Source organism: Salmo trutta, chromosome 25 (genome assembly GCF_901001165.1).
Source record: "Salmo trutta chromosome 25, fSalTru1.1, whole genome shotgun sequence".
Lineage (NCBI taxonomy): Eukaryota > Metazoa > Chordata > Actinopteri > Salmoniformes > Salmonidae > Salmo > Salmo trutta.
The window spans coordinates 48,896,016-48,918,420 of NC_042981.1; the positions used below are offsets into that span (position 1 = coordinate 48,896,016).

At 42.7% G+C, this 22,405-nt stretch overlaps 1 protein-coding gene across 9 annotated transcripts in view; it reads left to right on the forward strand.

Moving 5' to 3' along the window:
• The first annotated feature begins 999 nt into the window (after positions 1 to 999).
• Positions 1,000 to 22,405, forward strand: part of LOC115162656 (serine/threonine-protein phosphatase 2A 56 kDa regulatory subunit gamma isoform) — a 44,549-nt gene continuing 23,143 nt past the window's right edge. For 6 of the 9 annotated variants that reach the window (XR_003869607.1, XR_003869608.1, XM_029714154.1 and 3 more), the window contains exons 1-2: positions 1,002 to 1,202; positions 18,761 to 18,960. Coding sequence is in view for 5 of the 9 variants with exons in the window: in XM_029714154.1 (XP_029570014.1) it covers positions 1,109 to 1,202; positions 18,761 to 18,960 (294 nt within the window). In the remaining 4 variants the exon portion in view is untranslated. Of the gene's footprint in view, positions 1,203 to 18,760; positions 18,961 to 22,405 lie in introns of all 9 variants that reach the window. The other 3 variants (XR_003869605.1, XR_003869606.1, XM_029714149.1) reach the window with 1 other exon arrangement.

Genomic DNA, 22,405 nt, shown 5'->3' on the forward strand with positions numbered 1-22,405 from the left:
ATAGAACCAAATGTCAAGTTCTATCTTCACTGTCCAAATAAATATGTAGGGGAGTGTATGTAATTGTGTGAAGAATACAGTAGATATGTGCATCGATGCATGAGCAAAGAGGGCATATCCTGCATTTTCTAGTTTCGCATCTTTTTTTATTTTCTCGCTTTCATTTCCTGTTTATATTGTGAGCTACTGTACTGTGCACACTAGTTACCAAACATGATGCAGCAAATGCTAAAATTGTCCTGTCAGTTATTTTATTTGCTACGCCTTAGATAAATTATGTAAATAAATCCACTGAAGTTGTTATACATGGGTAGTAATACTATAGTAACAATATTGTTTTAGTAAATGCATAATAATGGACTTGAGTGGTTTTTGCTATTACAAAAGTGGAGTAAGGAGCAGCCCCTATTCCACTTGTGTAATTGCCAAAACTGCTCAACATGTATACACAATGTTGTTAGTGTAATTACAGCTCAGTAGAATTTGTGGGACAAAATCTACATTTTAAAAGGCCATCTCACATTATCACATACACAGTAGGCATATTCCACCAATGATTTAGCACTGCTACTGCAAGTGGAATGGTTACAGGGATAGCCAACAGTTTTTGTGATACAATAATACTCACTGATACAACATTATTTTCAGTGTGATATTTTCAGTGTAGTTTATTATTTGAGATTTGCCTAGCAGAAGTTGCAGTGTGGTGTCATTTTTGCAGCGTTTGTGTTTTGGTTTGATCACATTACAATAGGTCCATCATGTACGCAACTCGCTCCTTTAAATTGAGAATTTTACCAACCATTTGGCACTTGAGAGTCATATTCAGTAATATTTAGAATAAAATACAGTGACGAATAAGAGCCAAATGTCCCTGCAAGTCCCTCCTCCTGCCCTCCCTCCACCAATAATCTGCCTTTCCCAGCTGCCTGCCTATATCAGTTTGTGTGCCTGTGTTCAGCCAACCGGCTCGCTCCTTGCCGCTGACATCACTAACTAGCCAGTTCCCTCCAGCAGCACCAGAGAGCTTCATTTTCTGATCTGCTTTTGTGTTAAAATGGAGGCTGGCTCCTTGCCTTAAGTGGATTGCCTTCCTGGTCGAGTTTAGATGTTGACATGCACTAAAGCTGGAATCAGGATGGTTGTGGATGCACCTAATTCCAATGGGCCTTTCCAGCCAGTGGCTCTTATGCACTTCAGAGGTACGTAGGAACCGTTGCTTTTTGTCCTGGGGAAGACAGAGACAGCATTTCTCTAGCTGTTCTTTTTCCCTCCATTGGTTATTGGCTGATTTGTCACCAAGATGGGAAGATACGGTTTAAGAGTCTTTGTTTCAGAAGGATTGATGTTTGTAAAGGGTTTTATAGTTTCCTTATAGGGGATCGGGGATGTTTGTCTTGGGGATGGCATGCAGAGCTCCAAGAAAAGAGAGTGTGAAAAAGCTGGTTTTACTACCCTCTCAGCCCCCCCACCCCACCCCACACACACACACAGAGCGCAGGGATGTAAAAGGAAGTGAGGTCATAGCCTAGGGAAGGTGTGTGTGTGTGTGTGTGTGTGTGTGTGTGTGTGCTTATCTGTGTAAGTGTTTAAGAGAGTTAGACAGAAAGAAATAAGGAAGGGCAGCCTTTTCCTGTGTTCGTTCTGCTTGTCTCTATTTGGTCCCAGCTCATGGTTTGTGTATCACTCCAGTTCATCTGGGCACAATTTAGCCATAGGGTGTTGTAGACTACTGCCTCTGCTGCAGCAGCCTCTCCCTGCCCTTTTCCTTCTTCCCTCCTTCCTCTTCCCAATGGAGGAGAGGTTGCCTCCGCTTAAGAGGGGAAAAGCCTGTTATTACCTTCCCCTGAAAAAACAAACCTTAGTGAGGCACAGTTACTAGGCTATAGGCTTGCAGTAGGCTATTTCAGCTATAGGCTAGCTTAGTCAATAGGCTAACTGCTAGCGCTTTCATAAAGAGCCATTTCCATGTAAAATGACCCATGAGCATCAACATGTGAAGTTAATAGGAGCATGTGAAATTGGGTGTCAAATGAAAGCTGAGTCTATATTTTTGAGAAATTAAGGCATATACATTTTTCTACCGTTTTCAATCCTAAAAATGAGGAATAAGTAAAGGCATTGATATCTTGTCAAACAGATGGAAAAGGGGTCTTAGAAAACATCTACCAGAAAAATTATTAAAAGGTATCAGAAATATATCAAAACATGTTAATGTTGAAGTAAAGACCCCTGTCAACTAACATCAACACTTATATTTCGTTCAGGGGAATCTAGTGCTTTCTGTAAGTTTAAGAAACATTGCCTTGAAATTCCATTACCAAAAACATACATCTTAAAGATATTTTCTAATTTCTCTCCCTCGTGAGTAGGGAGGATAATGAAAGTTCACAAAAGTAGCAAGTAAAAGTAGACCTATCAATTACTAGTGTTTTTACTGACATCAATTTTGTGTATGAATTGTTAAGTGATTACAACTCAAAATTCTCTTAATAAATCGGTAACAGAATTTCTGAAATCATAGTAGTCACAAACCACAGTTGGGTCACCTGCTACTGTCCTCTTTTCCTCTGGCATACTGTTATGTATAGCTGAGAACTATTTTCTTTCTGTTGTCTGGTTGTCAAAGCGAGTGTGAAAAGTCTGGACAACCCCTCCCTCTCTCTCCTCTCTCTCTCCGATAATGTCACCTCTCCCGACTCTGACTTGATTTCAACGTCCACAGACCTCGTTTTTTAGTCAGGTCCAGACCAGCCTTGATTTCAATGTCCATATACGTCTGGACCGGCCTTCATTTGGGCCAAACATAGATGTCCTGGACGTTCTATGTTTCGACAGCATAGTACATTACAGTAGAGCACAGTAAAGTACAGTAAAGAAAAGTAGAGTATAGTTCAGTACAGTCCATGTCATAGCTGACTCCCCATTCTTTCTGCAGACATTTTCTTATCTTAATTCGGAGCAGATATTTAGGAGTTTTTAAAAAACATGATCACAAAAAAACAGAGGGTTAGGGTTAGTTAGTTCTTAGTTAAATGTTTTTGCAAAATATTCTGTGTAAATTGTTAAAAGTAGTCCTTGTGCATAGTTGTATGGATTGTTAAACTTTGAAATCAATGATTTTAGTTTGGCATACATAGAGTCTCAGTTCAATTACATTACCTTGGAATTTCCCTGAGCTATAGGCAAGGCTAGCCAGCACACTGAGTCAATAGTATGCAGACTTGAACTTGTCTGAAAATGTGGGTCTGAAACTTGTCTGAAAATGCCCCCGCTGTATTCTGTGAAAGCCAAGGGGGGTGGTGGTGTTGAATAAGATCTATGATGCCGTGGGGTGTTATTGATTTGACTATGAATTTGAGCCGACACACCCCTGCATTGAATTATATTCATTTGTTTTGTGTGAGCTATCACACACTCTCTCTTATCCCCTATGTCCTTGTAAGACGTCGGACATATTCTTCTTGCAAAGAGAATAGCACAAATGGCCGTAGAAAGGCCTTAAGTTTATTATTCTGAACGCAAGACACAATGGAAATTGCAGCATAATGTGGCATGCTTTACCCATTCAGAGCCCATGCCTTTGTCAGTAACCTGTCCAAATAATACAAAAAGCAAATGTCGCTAGCTATATGTCACTTTAGAGCTCCTTCCTAAACCAGTTTTCTAGGCAGAAATGCCTACTACTGACTACTGTTTATATCCTGAAATAAACAAGCTAAATGTTTGCCTGGAAAGTTTCAGTCACTGGAACTTACAACAGCCCGTACTGAAACAGATTGCGATTTTGGAAGCTATTATGTGAATATGACCCATGCCAATGAGACTCCCATTTAGTATTGCTATTATATCCACGCAAAGACGATAATACTTTTCCGGCAAGGCTGCCTCCCGTGACCCTATTGTGTCACGGGAGGCAGCCTTATATATACATCAGGGTTAATGTATATTGTCACAACCATAACACAGCGCCTTTCTCTCTCCATCACAGAGGGTATTTTAGCCACATATACAGAAACTTGATCAGTGAGCGTTATGTAATTGGAGAAGTCTGCGGGCTGACATGGTCAAGGTAGGCAAGGGTGCCTGTGCCTAAATGAAGACCCTGTTCTGGAAGCAACTACTTGGGGACAGAACATTTACACATAACATATCGGTTAACACATATCATAACGTATAACCAAATGGCCATTTTATCCATAAGAAATGCTTTTACGTTCATCTGATGTGGAATTCCCAAGCTATTATCACTGACATTTATATGATTTATTGTCTTACATTGAACATGTCAATGACACTCCAGACAGTTGTCTCTCTGTACCAAATCCCTTTTGTGTGTATCTTGGAAGGATGGGCCTCTCCTTTAACCCAGAATCTGTCACGGCCTGCTAAAGCCTTTGGGATATCTTTGTGTTTTCTCTTCTGTTCTCTGGCATTTGTCAGTCTTTGTGTATATCCACAAAAATTAGGGCAAGTGCTGTTATTATTTTGGGGATTGTGTTTGTCAAGTAGGCTAGTCGTTTCATGGGATGTTTTCCTCTCAATTATTCTTGACATTTGACTCCATACTATAGTGGTTAGTGCCACAGTCAATAAATGCAACTCCAGAGATGGTTGCACATTCACTTTCCTCAGTAAGGGTATAGTTTTCAACATTTATGGTAAGATTGTCATTTTGGCTCCTCCTAAATGAAGGCCAAATATGCCAAACATGTAGGCTAAATTCACAGATTTTCTTTTTTTTCCTCAGCAATCAGTCCACTATTATGTTTGATTGCTTGAGTAAAACCCTGCCATTTTATTCAGAGCTGGATAAGTAGAATATAAGTGGAATCATGCTTTGCATGAAAGCGCTCCATCAAAATGTGCTTCAATTTATTTTAATCTAGGCCTATATCAGATTGGATATAAAGGGGCTTTATTCAGTTGTTTGGGCCCCAGGTCCTCAACCCTATCTCTTGACCACACCCTTACTGCATCCTAGTCTAGACAACAACCAACTTTGCCATAAAAGCATGTGAAAAATCAGTAAGCCTCAGACCTCAAGTCTAATTTACGCACTTACAATTTAATTTGAAAAATATTCAAATTGATAAAGATGGTGTTGTGTCCCTTCCCCACCACAAGAATGGCTGGGGTTTTGATGGAAGGTCTTGCATTGTCCAATTTAAGAGCCTGGCCCTGCAAGAAATTTAATGGTTACATTTCTTCCAGGACCTATTTCATATGAATAGGCCATGGGTTGGACAGCCTTTGTGGGCTGAAAGAGGCAGTGACGTGCCGAAGCATGTAAAGTTTGTGGAATATACTGTACAACTGTGCAGGCACGGCTGGTGATTCAGCAGACTGTGGCCCTGTTCGAATACTTTAGAAATTATTTCTTGATCCTTCATTCCGTCCTTCTTTCCTTGCGGTACATACACAGATCTTTAAGTGATTGGATTGGTGAATAAAAGGTTACCACCTTATCACTTTCCCCAATCTAAACAATGTTTATTTCTGAGGCCTTTCTGAGTATTCGAACTGGGCCTTTTGACTAGTGTCAGATACCCACTAGCAGACATACTGTACCAGTCTTATCAGCACAAAATCTCTGCCGCTTTAAAACACACTCCACCTTCCCCCGGAGAGAACTTTGGCCATGACATGCAGAGGCAGACGACTATTATATTATACTAAAATAGTGTGTGTGTTAATTGACTGCTTTCTGTGCCATAGCATGACTGCTCACTGTGTCAAAACTGTGACACAGTGAGAACATCCCACCCTAGCATATTAAGTAATAGACTGGCACTGTGGAATGTTCCCAATGCTGTCTGTGACACCAGGGTTGGCATGTTCTAGTAATGATATCTCTATCATGCTGACTGCCTGCCACCCAGTGCGGTTCCTGTTGCCATGTTGGTACGGCAGATTGGGGATTAGTGATGGCAAATGTGCTTATTTGCCTCCTGTATTTGTTGTTTACATTGGCAGTGTTATAGGCTTTGATTTTTCCATTAATATTTTGAGGTTGGACGTTTGCAGATGGGGCGCACCGATTGATGTCACCTCATTAGTCAGTATGTGTTACACCTGTGCTGGTTTGTCATCTCGTTAGTGGGAAGGTGTTTCACCTGTGCTGGCCTAGTGCTCCAGTTGGCTTAAGAGATGTGGAGGGTTAATACCTTTTAGTTGGCGCTCCTGATTTTCATTTCTAAAAAACAATCCTTTATCTGATCTTCCTGGTTTTTGTTTTGTTCCACCATTTTGGTTTGCTTCCGGTCATTAAGTTTGGTGTGGGTTTTATTTTGTTTGCCTCTTGTTGGGCAAATTTAGTGGTCTCTCATGGTGGGTGACTTAAGTCCCAGGTGTTTCTAGTCAATTTTCAGTGGACACGCCCATGAGTGACTTTCAGAACCCCCTCTTAGAACCCCACCTGTTTGGTTGTTTGTGACTCTTTGCTAGTTCTCCCTTCTGTTTTGAGTGACAATTTGGGGTTTCTTGCTGGGGAATGTAACAAAATGGGGCTCGTCCGGGTTCTTGTTTCCCAGTAGTATGGCAGTTGCTCAGCTGTGCCCAGACAGTTTGTCACTGACATCCACCCAGAGAGGTTATAAGATTGGTGGAATCTTTTTGAAAGTTGCATAAACACGCAGGCTAATAATAAAAAAACATGGACTTTAAGTTGAAAGCATTTGTGGAAAACCCTACATGGGAGATACTAGATAAATGTACGATGGAGAATCTGCTTGTCATTGCAAAGCATTATGACATCAAAGTTGCACATGCCAATTCGAAATGAGTAGTCAGAGTTTGTCTATACTGTTTGTGTAGGATGAAATCCTTCCGTAGAGCGAGGATGATGAAAAGGGTCCTACGGGTGGTAGAGTACACCCCATAGACGTGCAACTTGCGAGAGGTAGAACTAAAGACAAAATGGGAACAACAGAAATTAGAGATTGAGCAAGAGGAAAGGGAACAGGAATGGGAGCATGCCATTCGATTAAGAGATTTGGAAGAACTCTGAATCTAGTCAAGCCATCCTGCACCCTCAGCAGAGTTTGATCTTGGTCGGAACAGCCGACTTGTACCGCCTTTCAAAGAAAAAGTGGACGTATATTTTACTCTGTTTGAGCAGATTGCCACATGCCTAAAATGGCCGCGAGATATTTGGTAAGTGTCCTTGTGAGAAAAGCTCGGAAAGTGCACGTCGCTTTATCTCTTGACCAGAGTTCTGATTATGACACTGTTAAAGCTGTTACCCTTCTGGTTTATGAGTTGGTCCCAGATGCATACAGACAACTGTTCTGTAAATTATGGAAGACAGAAATACAAAGCCATGTTGAGTTTGCAAGGGAACAAGCATGTATTCTTGATCGGTGGTGTGGTTCTCAAGAGGTCAAGGACCTTGAGGATTTAAAGACACATACTTTTCAAGCAGTTCAAGAATTGCCTTCATTAAAGGGTTGCTACCTACATTGATGATCACAAGGATCTCACTCTTGAGAAAGCTGCAGTCTGTGCAGATGAGTTTGTGTTGACACATAAACCTACCTTTACAAACAAAGAACCCAGTAGTTATGCGAAAAGCAATCCCGAGAAGACACATCCTATTACAAGGTTTCAGTCTTTTTCTACAGTGCCCAAAGATAAAGATCAGCAGAAAACAACTTTTTTTCCGCATCCGCCAGTTTATCGTTACTGCTGTGAGAAAGGGCACATTGTCTCTGTGTCCTAAGATGAAACAGAACATTTTGAGGGAGAAAAAGCTGTTTCTTCTTGTGGGAGCACTCCAGCCCATCAAGTCTCTGGTTGGTTGGGACTGGTGTATATCCTAAACAAGATTTTAGATCTGATGTTTCAGACGGGTTCGTGTCTCTACCGAGTGGTGATTCTGTTAGGCAGCCAGTGAAGGTCCTGCAAGGCACTGGGGAAGCCCAATCCTTCATTTTGGAGAGTGTTTTGCCTTCGTCTGACACTTCATCAACTGGTTACATTGTCTTAGTACAAAGAGTGGAGATGGGTTGCATGTAAGTTCCTTTATATAATGTGGAACTTGAGTCTGATCTTGTTTCTGGTTCGCTGTCGTTGGAGTGAAGCCTAGCCTAGCAGTGAAGGGGGGTCTCATTCATTTTGGAAAAAGATTTGGCTGGAGGTGATGTCGTGCCAAATCCTGTCGTTTGTAAGGAATCTGATGGGTTACCTGAAAAGTACCCTACAGTGTTCCCAGCGTGCACCGTTAACATGCTGTCTAAGAAAGTTGCTGGGAGCAAGTCTAGTGTTGAGGAGGATGTCAGCAACCCCATCTTGATCGATCTGTCTGAGACGTTTGTGTGATTCTGATTTCTTTAACCTCTTACATCTAGACGTTCCGCTAGTGGAACACCGCTCCAATATCCAATGATAGGGCGTGGCGCGAAATACAAACTCCTCGAAAATCCGAAAAATTAAATTTTTCAAACATATGACTATTTTACACCATTTTAAAGACAAGACTCTCCTTCATCTAACCACACTGTCCGATTTCAAAAAAGGCTTTACAACGAAAGCAAAACATTAGATTATGTCAGGAGAGTACCCAGCCAGAAATAATCAGACACCCATTTTTCAAGCTAGCATATAATGTCACAAAAACCAAAACCACAGCTAAATGCAGCACTAACCTTTGATGATCTTCATCAGATGACACTCCTAGGACATTATGTTATACAATACATGCATGTTTTGTTCAATCAAGTTCATATTTATATCAAAAACCAGCTTTTTACATTAGCATGTGACGTTCAGAACTAGCATTCCCACCGAACACTTCCGGTGAATTTACAAAATTTACAAAAACATAACAATTATTTTAAGAATTATAGATACAGCACTCCTTTATGCAATCGCGGTGTCCGATTTTAATAGCTTTTTGGTGAAAGCACATTTTGCAATATTCTGAGTAGATAGCCCGGCCATCACAGGCTAGCTATTTTGACACCCACCAAGTTTGGTACTCACCAAACTCAGATTTACTATAAGAAAAATTGGATTACCTTTGATGTTCTTCATAAGAATGCACTCCCAGGACTTCTACTTCAACAACAAATGTTGGTTTGGTTCCATTTGTTTGGATAGTTATATCCAAATAGCGGTGTTTTGTTCGTGCGTTCAAGACACTATCCGAAGGGTAACGAAGGGTGACGCGCCGGCGCGTTTCGTGACAAAAAATGTCAAAATATTCCATTTCCGTACTTCGAAGCATGTCAACCACTGTTTAAAATCAATTTTTATGCGATTTTTCTCGTAAAATAGCGATAATATTCCGACCGGGAGTCGTTGTTTTCGTTCAAAGACTGAAAATGTAAAATGGCCTCTTCACGTGCACGCGCGCACCCGTCTCATTGTTCTCAGATCGACCACTATCCAAATGCGCTACTGTTTTTCAGCCAGAGACTGCAGAGTCATCATTCAACGTTCTGGCGCCTTCTGAGAGCCTATGGGAGCCTTAGAAAGTGTCACGTTACAGCAGAGATCCTCTGTTTTGGATAGAGATGACAAAGAAGGCCAAGAAATGGTCAGACAGGGTACTTCCTGTACAGAATCTTCTCAGGTTTTGGCCTGCCATTTGAGTTCTGTTATACTCACAGACACCATTCAAACTGTTTTAGAAACTTTGGAGTGTTTTCTTTCCAAAGCTACTAATTATATGCATATTCTAGTTTCTAGGCAGGAGTAATAACCAGATTAAATCGGGTACGTTTTTATCCGGCCGTGAAAATACTGCCCCGTATCCATAACAAGTTAAACCTCCTGAGTTGACCTCTCCTTTGAAAACTACAAAGGTGAGCGAGTTTGAAGGACCACTGAAAGAAGATAGGGTCCATACAGTTGACACGTCGATGTCTAGGAAGCAGCTGATTGCGAAACAGAGTAAAGATGGTACCCTCTCCCCACTTTTTAAAGAGATACGTTCAGAGGAGGAGTTTGATGAAGTTCGTGGGGGTTACTTTGACAGAATTGGTGTTCTGATGGGGAAATGGCGTTATAGGGCCATTTCTGTACAAGACGATTGGCCCAGTGTATCTCAAATTGCCTTTCCAGTTACAGCTTCGACAAGAGATACTAAGGTTGAATCACGGTGGTAGTATTGCAGGCCATCTTGGGGTCAGCATGACGTATGACCGTATCTTGTGTAACTTCTTCTGGCCTGGTCTGAAACAAGATGTTGTGGCTTAATGTAAATCCTGTTGTGTTTGCCAGCGGGTAAATTGAACCAAGCTGTACCGGTTGCAACTGTCGTGTCTTTGGCTATGCCGGATTAAGTGATATGACATGCTAACTTATAAAATGATTTCTCTGTAATTAATATTACCTGATTAAGCTAATCATGTAAATGTAATTAACTAGAAAGTCGGGGCACCACGGAAGAACGTTTATAGAGCTGTTATCTTCCGAATAAACTCTTAAAATACTTAGTAATATTTTACATCGATAGCAGTCAATATTAACCCTTATCTTATTTTCAGTCTCATAATGAAAGTTGTAAATTCTTGGCTATCTTCACGAACCCTGGCTAACAAGTTGAATCAGCAATACAAAATTGGGTTTAATTATTTATTTACTAAATACCTAAACTAATCACACAGAATTACAAATACACAGAATACCAATGATGTCATACAGAAAACGTCCCAGTGGACGGAACCTGGTTACACAAAGGAAAGGGGGTTGGGCTTGAATGAAGGAGCGGGAAGACTTAGGAACCACAAACAGCAGCTATGTTATCGTAAATACATTATCTTATGCATTCTAAATTACCGCCCATTTGGAAAAGGAAAATGCAATAAATATTTACTCTGAGCTGCGCTTCGGTAGATTGGTCGTAGATGCTGGCGGGTAGGCCAACAGATCTTCCTGTACTCGGAACAATGTCTCTGGTGGTAAATTGTATACGTGGTGGTATCTTCGTCCGTCTGTTAGACTGGATCCGTCGTCCGTCCTTTCCTAGCCCACGTCGACAGCGGCCGCTGCTAACTCAACGGCTAGGAAGTATCACTTCTGTAGTGAATAAGCTCAAAGTTCATACCAGTTCATACCATAGCTCATGGCAAGGTTGGCTTAGTTCTGTTCTTGACATGTGTGTCCTTCTAACATAGAGGCTGCAGACCTCACGTACTGGAACTACGTGGTTATCTTTTCGTCAAAGGCTTATATAGTGGAGAGGGGGAAGGATGTGTTTCATCGTTTATAACCCCTCCTCTTCACAGGGGTGGGCCACTGATCAAGCAGGGCACTTTCCTTATGAAAACCCAAATCTCTCATTTGGAAGCTAAAATTACATTTAATCTACTAACAAACAATTTCAATATCAAACATTTCAATTGCATGACAATTCCATGTTACTCTGATAACTAGAGGGTGTATACTTTCTCAGGTACAGTTTATGTCGTCCTGTCATCAGTCATAATGTCTCAGATAACAATGAACTGACATACATACTCATTACATTATCAAGCATATTTCCAACTGGTTTTATTACCAAAATATGGTTCCTTTCCCCATTTGTTTGATGTTCCCAGACTCTCTATATTTAACAGGACAGCAGTCCTTCAGTAGGGTCAGTAAGATAGGGGAAGGGAGAAAGGTATTTATGGGGGGGGTCATAAACCTTACCCACAGGCCAACGTCATGACACAACTTTGCAGCCTATTGTTGCTTTTGACTAACCTTTCAGCAGGGTTCTGGTGGATTGTGTTAGTCCTTTGCCCAAAGCAAAGAGTGTTAACCAGTTTCTCTTAACTATCATGGGCACTGCCACTCGTTTCCTTGAGGCCATTCCACTGAGGAAAATCACGGCTCCCAGTATTAAGGCCCCTGGTGAAATTATTTTCAACGTTTGGACTTCCACAGGTAGATCAATCAGACCAAGGTTCGAATTTAATTTAAATGGTCTTCCAGCAAGTGCTACAGCAGTTGGGTGTTACCCATTGCCCCTCTAGTACCTACCCCCCAGAGTCTCAAAGTGCTCTTGAGAGATTTCATCAGACTTTAAAGTCTATGTTGAGAGCTTACTGCTTTGAGTTTGAGAAAGACTGGGATGAAGGGGTCCGTCTTGTGCTGTTTGCAACAAGGGAGGTTGTTCAGGAATCTCTCGGGTTTTAGTCTGAATAAGCTCGTTGTTGTACATCATGTCAGAGGTCCTTTGAGCTTGCTGAGGGAGAGGTTGTTGCAGGGCAACAGCTTACCCTGTTTAAACACAAAAAAACGAATCTGTTGGAGCACGTTAGCGCTTTTCGATACAGATTGCACTGCGCCTGTGAATTTGCCAGTGAGAATCTGCAAACAAATATGAAAGTTTGGTAAGGTCGAAAGGTCCAAAACCGCACTTTCGATGTGTGTGACCAAGTCCTGGTTTTGTTACCCATTCGGGGGTCACTGTTGAAAGCTCGCTTTCAAGCCCTTACCCCATAGTGAAAAAAAGTTGTTAATCTGGATTACTTTATCGCCATTATTGTGCAGGAAAAAACCCAGCTGTGTCATGTCAACATGTTGAAACCATACTTCACCCGCTATGGTTGGTGAAAACCGGTAGTGATGTTCTGTCTGTGGCCACTGCTGTCACCGTTGACTAAAGTCTTCCTCAAGTGCAGAAGGAAAGCCCAATGCATCCTGTGCCTGTTGGACGATTGAGTAACTCAGAGATTCTAGACAACATTGTTGCACTGCTTTTAGAATATCAGGGTTTAATCTCATATGTGCCAACTCAGACAAATGTACTCAATCATGACAATGACATTGGGGACTTTGCCCCAATCAAACAATATGCCTATCGAGTAATTCCTGAAAATAGAGTAACTAAGATTTTCTGGAACTCAATGGCGTTACTAAGTCGGACTCGTACTCGTACCCTTTTCCAAGGGTTGATGATTTAGGCAAATTTTGTGGCCGCTCATGGTGGGTGACTTAAGTCCCAGTTGTTGCTAGTCAACTTTCAGTGTACACACACGAGTGTCATTCAAACCCCCACCTGTTTCATTTTGGTTGTTAGAGACACCTTCTGTTTGAGCGACAATTTTTGGTTTCTAGCTGGGGAATGTAACATCCGTATGTTAATATTGTTGACTTTGGGACATGGTGTAGAAGGAGTGTCTATTCTCAGATTATTTTGTTCCCAGGGTGTAAACCGGAAGGTCTTAAAACTCTGTATTGTACATGCAGGAAGCGATGCCTTTTCAGTTGTGTATTCGACCAATGATGCAGATGACTGACTCCACACATTGTTGGCCCTTGTATGTTGGGCTCTTTGAATTCTCACTCAGTTCTCCTTATTGACAGGGAACTCACTCCTCTCCCCCCTCACCCCTCCTCTCTCTCCCTTTTTGTGAGAGCACTAAAAGAAAGTCCGGTCAAGCGAGAATTTGAACTAGAATTTTGAGCAACAATTAAACATTGCATAAAAATGTTATGAGACTTCAGGCCTTGGGATAATTTTGGGTCGTTCCATATGATTTCACTTTCTGTCTGCACTCCTTTTAGATTTGAATGAAACCTTCCAAACATGTGTGCCCATGGTAGTGGTCAAAACATTCAGGAGATGGAGGTGCTCAAAGTTGTTCTTAACCTCTCTCGGGTATGTGGGACGATTTCGTCCCACCTACGTAACAGCTACTGAAATTCCAGTGGCGCGATTTTTGAATCGTTAGAAATACTATTACTTCAATTTCTCAAACATATGACTATTTTACAGCTATTTAAAGACAAGAATCTCGTTAATCTAACCCCACTGTCCGATTTCAAAAAGGCTTTACAACGAAAGCAAAACATTAGATTATGTCAGCAGAGTACCCAGCCAGAAATAATCAGACACCCATTTTTCAAGCTAGCATATCATGTCACATAAACCCAAACCACAGCTAAATGCAGCACTAACCTTTGATGATCTTCATCAGATGACACACCTAGGACATTGTGTTATACAATACATGCATGTCTGTTCAATCAAGTTCATATTTATATCAAAAAACAGCTTTTTGCATTAGCATGTGACGTTCAGAAAAAGCATAACCCCCGCAAACTTCCGGGGAATTTACTAACAGTTTGCTAAATTACTCACGATAAACGTTCACAAAAAGCATAACAATTATTTTAAGAATTATAGATACATTACTCCTCTATGCACTCGATATGTCCGATTTTAAAATAGCTTTTCGGATGAAGCACATTTTGCAATAATCTAAGTACATAGCCCGGCATTATAGGGCTAGCTATTTAGATACCCACCCAGGTCAGCATCCACCAAAATCACATTTCCTATAAGAAAAATGTTCTTACCTTGCTTGTTCTTCATCAGAATACACTGCCAGGACTTCTACTTCAATAACAAATGTTGGTTTGGTCCCAAATAATCCATCGTTATATCCAAACAGCGACGTTTTGTTCGTGAGTTCTAGACACTATCAGAATGCTTCTTCACGGTCCCGCGCATGGCGCATTGGCGTGTCAAAAATGTCTAAATATTCCATTACCGTACTTCGAAGCATGTCAACCGCTGTTTAAAACCAATTTTTATGCCAGTTATCTCGTAGATAAGTGATAATATTCCGACCGGGAGTATGCATTGAGCCTAAACAGCCGAATAAAATTTCTCCTCAGGAGCGACTCATGCACGCGCCTCATTCAAAGGTCCTCGGAGCAGCCACTTACAAAAGGTGATAATGTGTTTCAGCCTGAGACTCCCTCGTAAACCTTCAGTTATTTCCCGGGCTCTGAGAGCCTATCGGAGCCCTGGGAATTGTCACGTTACAGCTAAGATCCTTACTTTTCAATAAAAAGATGTAAGACGCACGACTCCTTGTCAGACAGGGTACTTCCTGCTTGAAACCTTGTCAGGTTTTTGCCTGCCATAGGAGTTCTGTTATACTCACAGACACCATTCAAACAGTTTTAGAACATTCAGAGTGTTTTCTATCCAAACCTGAACAATAATATGCATATTCTAGCTTCTGAGTTGGTGTAGGAGGCAGTTAAAAATGGGAACATATTTTTTCAAAAATTCTCAATACTGCCCCCTAGCCCAGGCAGGTTAACTGACTTGCCTAGTTAAATAAAAAAATAAAATAAAAAACAATTAGTCATCCATGTCTTCATCTCTGAAAAAGTTAAAGTTTGAGTTTGATAACATTTGAAGGCTTACAAACAGGCTTGTCAAAATATTATTATTATTATTTTTTTAATCTTTAACACAAATGGTCTAAAAACACGGAAACTCAAATGTTTCTCTTTTCACATACAGTACAAGTCAACAGTTTGGACACACCTTCTCATTCAAGGGTTTTAGTTTATTTTTACAATTGTCTACATTGTAGAATAATAGTGAAGACATCAAAATAAATGAAATAACACACATGGAATCATGTAGTAACCAAAAAAGTGTTAAACAAATTAAAATATATTTCAGATTCTTCAAAGTAGCCACCCTTTGCCTTGATGACAGCTTTGCACGCTCTTGGCATTCTCTCAACCAGCTTCATGAGGTAGTCACCTGGAATGCATTTCAATTAACAGGTGTGCCTCGTTAAGTTAATTTGGGCAATTTCTTTCCTCCTGAATGCGTTTGAGCCAATCAGTTGTGTTGTGACAAGGTAGGGGTGGTATACAGAAGATAGCCATATTTGGTAAAAGACCAAGTCCATATTATGGCAAGAACAGCTCAAATAAGCAAAGTGAAACAACAGTCCATCATTACTTTAGAACATGAAGGTCAGTCAATCCGGAAAATCCCAAGAATTTTCAAAGTTTCTTCAAGTGCAGTCGCAAAAACCATCAAGCGCTATGATGAAACTGGCTCTCATGAGGACCGCCACAGGAAAGTAAGACCCAAAGTTACCTCTGCTGCAGGGGATAAGTTCATTGGAGTTAACTGCACCTCAAATGAAATGCTTCACAGAGTTCAAGTAACAGACACATCTCAACATCAACTGTTCAGAGGAGACTGCGTGAATCAGGCCTTCATGGTCGAATTGCTGCAAAGAAACCACTACCAAAGGACACCAATTGGAAGAAGAGACTTAATTGGGCCAAGAAACACGAGCAATGGACATTAGATTGGTGGAAATCTGTCCTTTGGTCTGATGAGTACAAATTTGAGATTTGAGATTATTGTGAGATGCAGAGTAGGTGAACAAATTATCTCCGCATGTGTGGTTCCCACCATGAAGCATGAAGGAGGAGGTGTGGTGGTGCTTTACTGGTGACACTGTCTGTGATTTATTCAGAATTCAAGGCACACTTAACCAGCATGGCTACCACAGCATTCTGCAGCGATACCCCATCCCATCTGGTTTGCGCTTAGTCCCACTATCATTTGTTTTTCAACAGGACAATGACCCAAAACACACCTCCAGGCTGTGTAAGGGCTATTTGACCAAGGAGGGTGATGGAGTGCTGTATCAGATGACCTGGCCTCTACAATTATCAACCCAATTTGAGATGGTTTGGGATGAGTTGGACCGCAGGTTGAAGGAAAAGCAGCCAACAAGTGCTCAGCATATGTGGGAACTCCTTCAAGACTGTTGGAAAAGCATTCCTCATGAAGCTGGTTGAGAGAATGCCAAGAGTGTGCAAAGCTGTCATCAAGGCAAAGGGTGGCTACTTTTGAAGAATCTAAAATGTATTTTGATTTGTTTTAATACTTTTTTTGGTTACTACTTGATTCCACTTGATTCCATGATGTGTTATTTCATAGTTTTGATGTCTTCACTATTACACTACAATGTAGAAAAATTAGTAAAAAGTAAAGAAAAACTCTTGAATTAATAGGTGTGTCCAAACTTTTGACTGGTACTGTATGTTGTAGCTTAGACCCTATTTTACAGGGTCTGAGTTGTTTTTGTTGTGCCCGCCATCGTTTAGACACAGCATTCTCTTGAATACAGGGTAGGTGTCATTTCAATCATAGAAACAGAATTCATAGAATGGACCCATCCCTTCAGACCACTGCAATTTAGCTGGTATGCCACTGACACTTGAAAAAAAAATGTATTTAGTTTTTTAGTCTAAATTACTCTCAGAAAGATGGCCGCCAGTCCACCATCCGTCGAAGGTCAACTTGAATGTGTATTCTATTATCTAGGCTATTTCTATGATTTCAATAGGTTTCCTATGGGAGATTGACGCTTTCCTTTAAAACAATGGATATTCCCACTCAAGTCAACATTCTTTGTGTGGACCTCCAACCATCTTTTTGGTGCCATTTGAAAGTTAAAATGTACATTTTTAGTTCATTTATTAGGCAGAACATGACACCCATCCTGTATTCAGGGAATCCCAAGTGGCGCAGTGGTCTAAGGTACTATGGGACAAGGAGTCCAATAGAGCGGTGCAGAATTGGCCTAGCGTCGTCCCGGTTAGGGGAGGGTTTGACCGGGGTAGGCCGTCATTGTTAAATAAGAATTTGTTCTTAACTGACTTGCCTAGTTAAATATTTTTTTTATTCAAGAGCATGCTGTGTCTCAACCGATGGTGGGCACAACAAACACCTCTGATGTAAAATAGTCTAAGCTTCAACATATATGAACCAAAAAAATGGAGTACATGTTTGTGATAGTTGATTATAAAGGTGAAACTTATTTTATTTTAAATAAATAATCAAATAGTTTGGCAAACATGTTTGTAATCTTTCAAATTATATCAAGCTTAACTATTTATATTTTTCACTGATGAAGACATGGTTGTCTCATGGTAGTGTGAGCTATGCAAAATGGGTAAACCTTGAGCACCCCTAGCTCCTGAATGTTTAGGCATTCAGGTCCAAAAAGTTATGTTCTGACCACTTCTACTATGGGCAAACATGAATAGAAGGTTGTGTTCAAATCAAAAGGGCTGCAGTCAAAAATTAATTGAAATCATATATTATTATTATTAGAACGCCTTATAGGAGAGGTAATTTTTTACAACAAAATATCAATTTTTGATCTAAATGAAAGGGTCCAGACACCCTTTTTTGTGATTTCACGTTTCAGAGAAACGTACCCCAAAGACCAAATCACTTCCTCATCCTTGTTATGTAGTATTGGGCCCCCAAAAACATGAACAAAGGCTCGAAAAACACCCAAATACATCCTTTTAGAAACGACAAAGCTCTCAGTATAGTGACACATGTGTTTAGATGTTGTACACTTGAAATTGTGTCATTATGAACTTTATCTGCGACCTTATATTACATTTTGTTGCGACTCTAGCATTTTACAGGTAACTGCCAAAATAATGGAAACACTTGAGTAAATTAGGGATACAAAGTATATTGAAAGCATGGGGTGCTTCCACACAGGAAGTTCCAGACACTTGTAGAAACTATGCCAAGGAGCATTGAAGCTGTTCTGGTGGCTCGTGGTGGACACTATAGGTTGGTGTTTCCTTTATTTTTGCAGTTACCTGTAGCAGCAGGCTACATGGAAAATGGAACCGCTCGAGTTGCGCAAATGGGAATATAACATTGTGGATAAAGTTCAGAATGACAACTTCATGTGTACAACATCTAAAGACCTGCATCACTATAATAAGATTTCTAAAAGGACGTATTTGGGTGTTTTTGGAGATTTTCTTCATGTTTTTTTCAGGGCCCCAATGCTTTACAACGAGGAAGTGATTTGCTGTTTGGGTAAGTTTCCCTAAAACATGTGAAATCCCAAATGTGTCTGGACCCTTCAATAACATTCCATTTACATAAAAAAGTATTGAAAATTTATTATTTTTCAAAATAATCATTTTATAAAACTTTATTTTCTCTCTCCCTCAGACTGTGCTCCGGCGGAGCAGGAGAAGCTGTTTGTGCAGAAGCTACGCCAGTGTTGCGTGCTCTTTGACTTCCTGTCGGACCCACTAAGTGACCTGAAATGGAAGGAGGTGAAGCGGGCGGCGTTGAGCGAGATGGTGGAGTACATCACCCACAACAGGAACGTCATCACAGAGCCCATCTACCCAGAGGTGGTGCACATGGTGAGTGTCAGCAGACTGACTGGAAGAGAGTAGATGAGTCACCCTTAAGTCCAACCCTGGCTGTGGTGAATATAGCTGTGTTGAGTTGGACTGGGTAGAGCTGGTGTTATGATCATCTGTGCTACCGCCCAGAATGTGCTACATTCTGACAATCTAAGCTATCCCTCAGAATGTGCTATTTTTATGTCCCGGGTCCCACTGTTCAGAATGAAAGAGTAAGGGTAGCACGCTTTAAAACATGTTTCCAACAGAAAGAATGCAATACCATGAGAATCTCCATTGGGGCTAGCACATTCTGAGCTGTCAGGTCAGAATTATTAACCAGATTATTAGCCTTTTACAGGGATTTGCTTTACATTTGAGCTCCACAAATTAAGAAAGAGATAGATAGTGACAACACCAGATGTAACAGACAGGAATGGGGTTAATTTCAATTCATAATGTTAACCAAATTGTAACGGTCGTCGTATGAAGTAGACCAAGGCGCAGCGGGTTGAGTGCTCATTTGAACTTTTATTGAACACCTAAATAACAAAACAAGAAAACGAACGAACGCACAGTATTGCAGGCTAAACACAGCAGTGCAAAAACAACATCCCACGAAGGACAGGTGCAAACAGGGCTACCTAAGTATGACTCCCAATCAGCAACAACGATATACAGCTGTTCCTGATTGAGAACCATACACAAAGAAATACACAACATAGACAGAGCATAGAAATACAAAACCTAGAACATAACCAAAAACCCCAGAATACTCTAAACAAACACCCCTCTACATAAACACATATCCCAACAAACCCCGAACCACATAAAACAAACACCCCCCCCCCGCCACGTCCTGACCAAACTACAATAACAAATAACCCCTTTACTGGTCAGGACGTGACAGTACCCCCCAAAGGTGCAGACCCCGGATGCACCTCACATAAAAAATAAACACAAAAATAAACCCCCCAAACTAAAGGGAGGGAAGGGAGGGTGGCTACCATCACTGATGGTTCCCGTGCTACACCCCCCCCTCCCCAATCCTCCTACTGTGGAGGTGGCTCAGGCTCTGGCCTTAGTCCCCCACCTAACCTGTCCACCCCCGCTGAATACCTCGGGTTGAAGCGCGTCGCTGTAGACTTCGGGCTGAAGTGCGTCACTGTAGACCTCGGGCTGAAGTGCGTTGCTGTAGACCTCGGGTTGAAGTGCGTCGCTGTAGACCTCCGGGCTGAAGGGCGACTCTGGGAGCTCCGGACTGTAGGGCGACTCTCTTGGCTCCGGACTGTGCCGCCGTTTCTCTTGGCTCCGGACTGTGCCGCCGTCTCTCTCGGCTCCGGACTGTGGGCCGTCTCTCTCGGCTCCGGACTGTGGGCCGTCTCTCTCGGCTCCGGACTGTGGGCCGTCTCTCTCGGCTCCGGACTGTGGCCCGTCTCTCTCGGCTCCGGACTGTGGGCCGTCTCTCTCGGTTCCGGACTGCGGGCCGTCTCTCTATGGGGCACTGTCGCCAGACACTCTAGACGGGGCACTGTCGCCAGACACTCTGGACGGGCCACTGTCGCCGGACACTCTGGACGGGGCACTGTCGCCGGACACTCTGGACGAGGCACTGTCGCCGGACACTCTGGACGAGGCACTGTCGCCGGACACTCTGGACGAGGCACTGTCGCCGGACACTCTGGACGAGGCACTGTCGCCGGACACTCTGGACGAGGCACTGTCGCCGGACACTCTGGACGAGGCACTGTCGCCGGACACTCTGGACGAGGCACTGTCGCCGGACACACTGGACGAGGCACTGTCGCCGGACACTCTGGACGAGGCACTGTCGCCGGACACTCTGGACGAGGCACTGTCGCCGGACACTCTGGACGAGGCACTGTCGCCGGACACTCTGGACGAGGCACTGTCGCCAGACACTCTGGACGAGGACTGCGCACTGAAAGCCTGGTGCGTGGTGCTGGCTTTGGAAGTGCCAGACTGGAAACACGCACCTCAGGGCTAGTGCGAGGAGCAGGAGTAGGACGAGCTGGACTGGGCTGACGCACTGGAGGCCTGGTACGTGGGGCTGGTACTGGAGGTGCCAGACTGGAAACACGCACCTCAGGGCTAGTGCGAGGAGCAGGAACAAGACGAGTTGGACTGGGCTGACAAACTGGAGGCCTGGTGTGTGATGCTGGTAGTGGAGGTACCAGACTGGAGACACGCACCCCAAGGCTAGTGCGAGGAGCAGAAACAGGACATCCTGGACTGGGCTGATGCACTGAAGGCCTGGTGCGTGGTGCTGGCTTTGGAGACGCCAGACTGGATACACGCACCTCAGGGCTAGTGCGAGGTGCGGGAACAGGGTACACTGGGCCGTGAAGGCGCACTGGCGGTCTTGAGCGCAGTACTGGCACCACCCTTACTGGCTGGATGCCCGCTTCCCCCTGGCAAATGCGGGACGCTGGCACTGCGCACACCGGCCTGTGAATGCTCGGCCTCGATGCCGTGCGCATCACCCCATAGCACGGGGCCTGACCAGTAACATGCTGCCTCCGGTAAGCACGGGGAGTTGGCTTGGAGCTTAACCCTGGCCCAGCCAAACTACCCGTGTGCCCCCCCAAAACATTTCTTGGGGCTGCCTCTCAGGCTTCCATGCCAATCGTGTTCCAATATAACAGTCCCGGTCCTCTCCAGCCTTTTTCCATGGTCCCTCTCCGGTTAGGATCTCCTCCCAGGTCCACGACTCCCGATAGCTTTTCTCCAGCTCCTTACCCCGCTGCTTGGTCCATATTAGGTGGGAAGTTCCGTAACGGTCGTCGTATGAAGTAGACCAAGGCGCAGCGGGTTGAGTGCTCATTTTAACTTTTATTGAACACCTAAAGAACAAAACAAGAAAACGAACGAACACACAGTATTGCAGGCTAAACACAGCAGAGCAAAAACAACTTCCCACAAAGGACAGGTGAAAACAGGGCTACCTAAGTATGACTCCCAATCAGCAACAACGATATACAGCTGTTCCTGATTGAGAGCCATACCAGGCCAACACAAAGAAATACACAACATAGACAGAGCATAGAAATACAAAACCTAGAACATAACCAAAAACCCCAGAATACTCTAAACAAACACCCCTCTACATAAACACATATCCCAACAAACCCCAAACCACATAAAACAAACACCCCCCCCCCGCCACGTCCTGACCAAACTACAATAACAAATAACCCCTTTACTGGTCAGGACGTGACACAAATTGAATTTCAAATTTTCCTCATTGAGGAGCCTTTGATGTCACAAAGCCATACAAAAACTATAAATCTGAAGCATGAAGCAATTATTTGCATGCGTGACCCATCAAGTTAGCCTGTCGTGGTTTTTAATGTGATAGCTCATTGTGGCCTGGCATAAGGCTGTCATGGATAAGTGTGTAAACGCAGTGAGCCTTTTCAAGTGTCAAAGCATTTAATTCAGT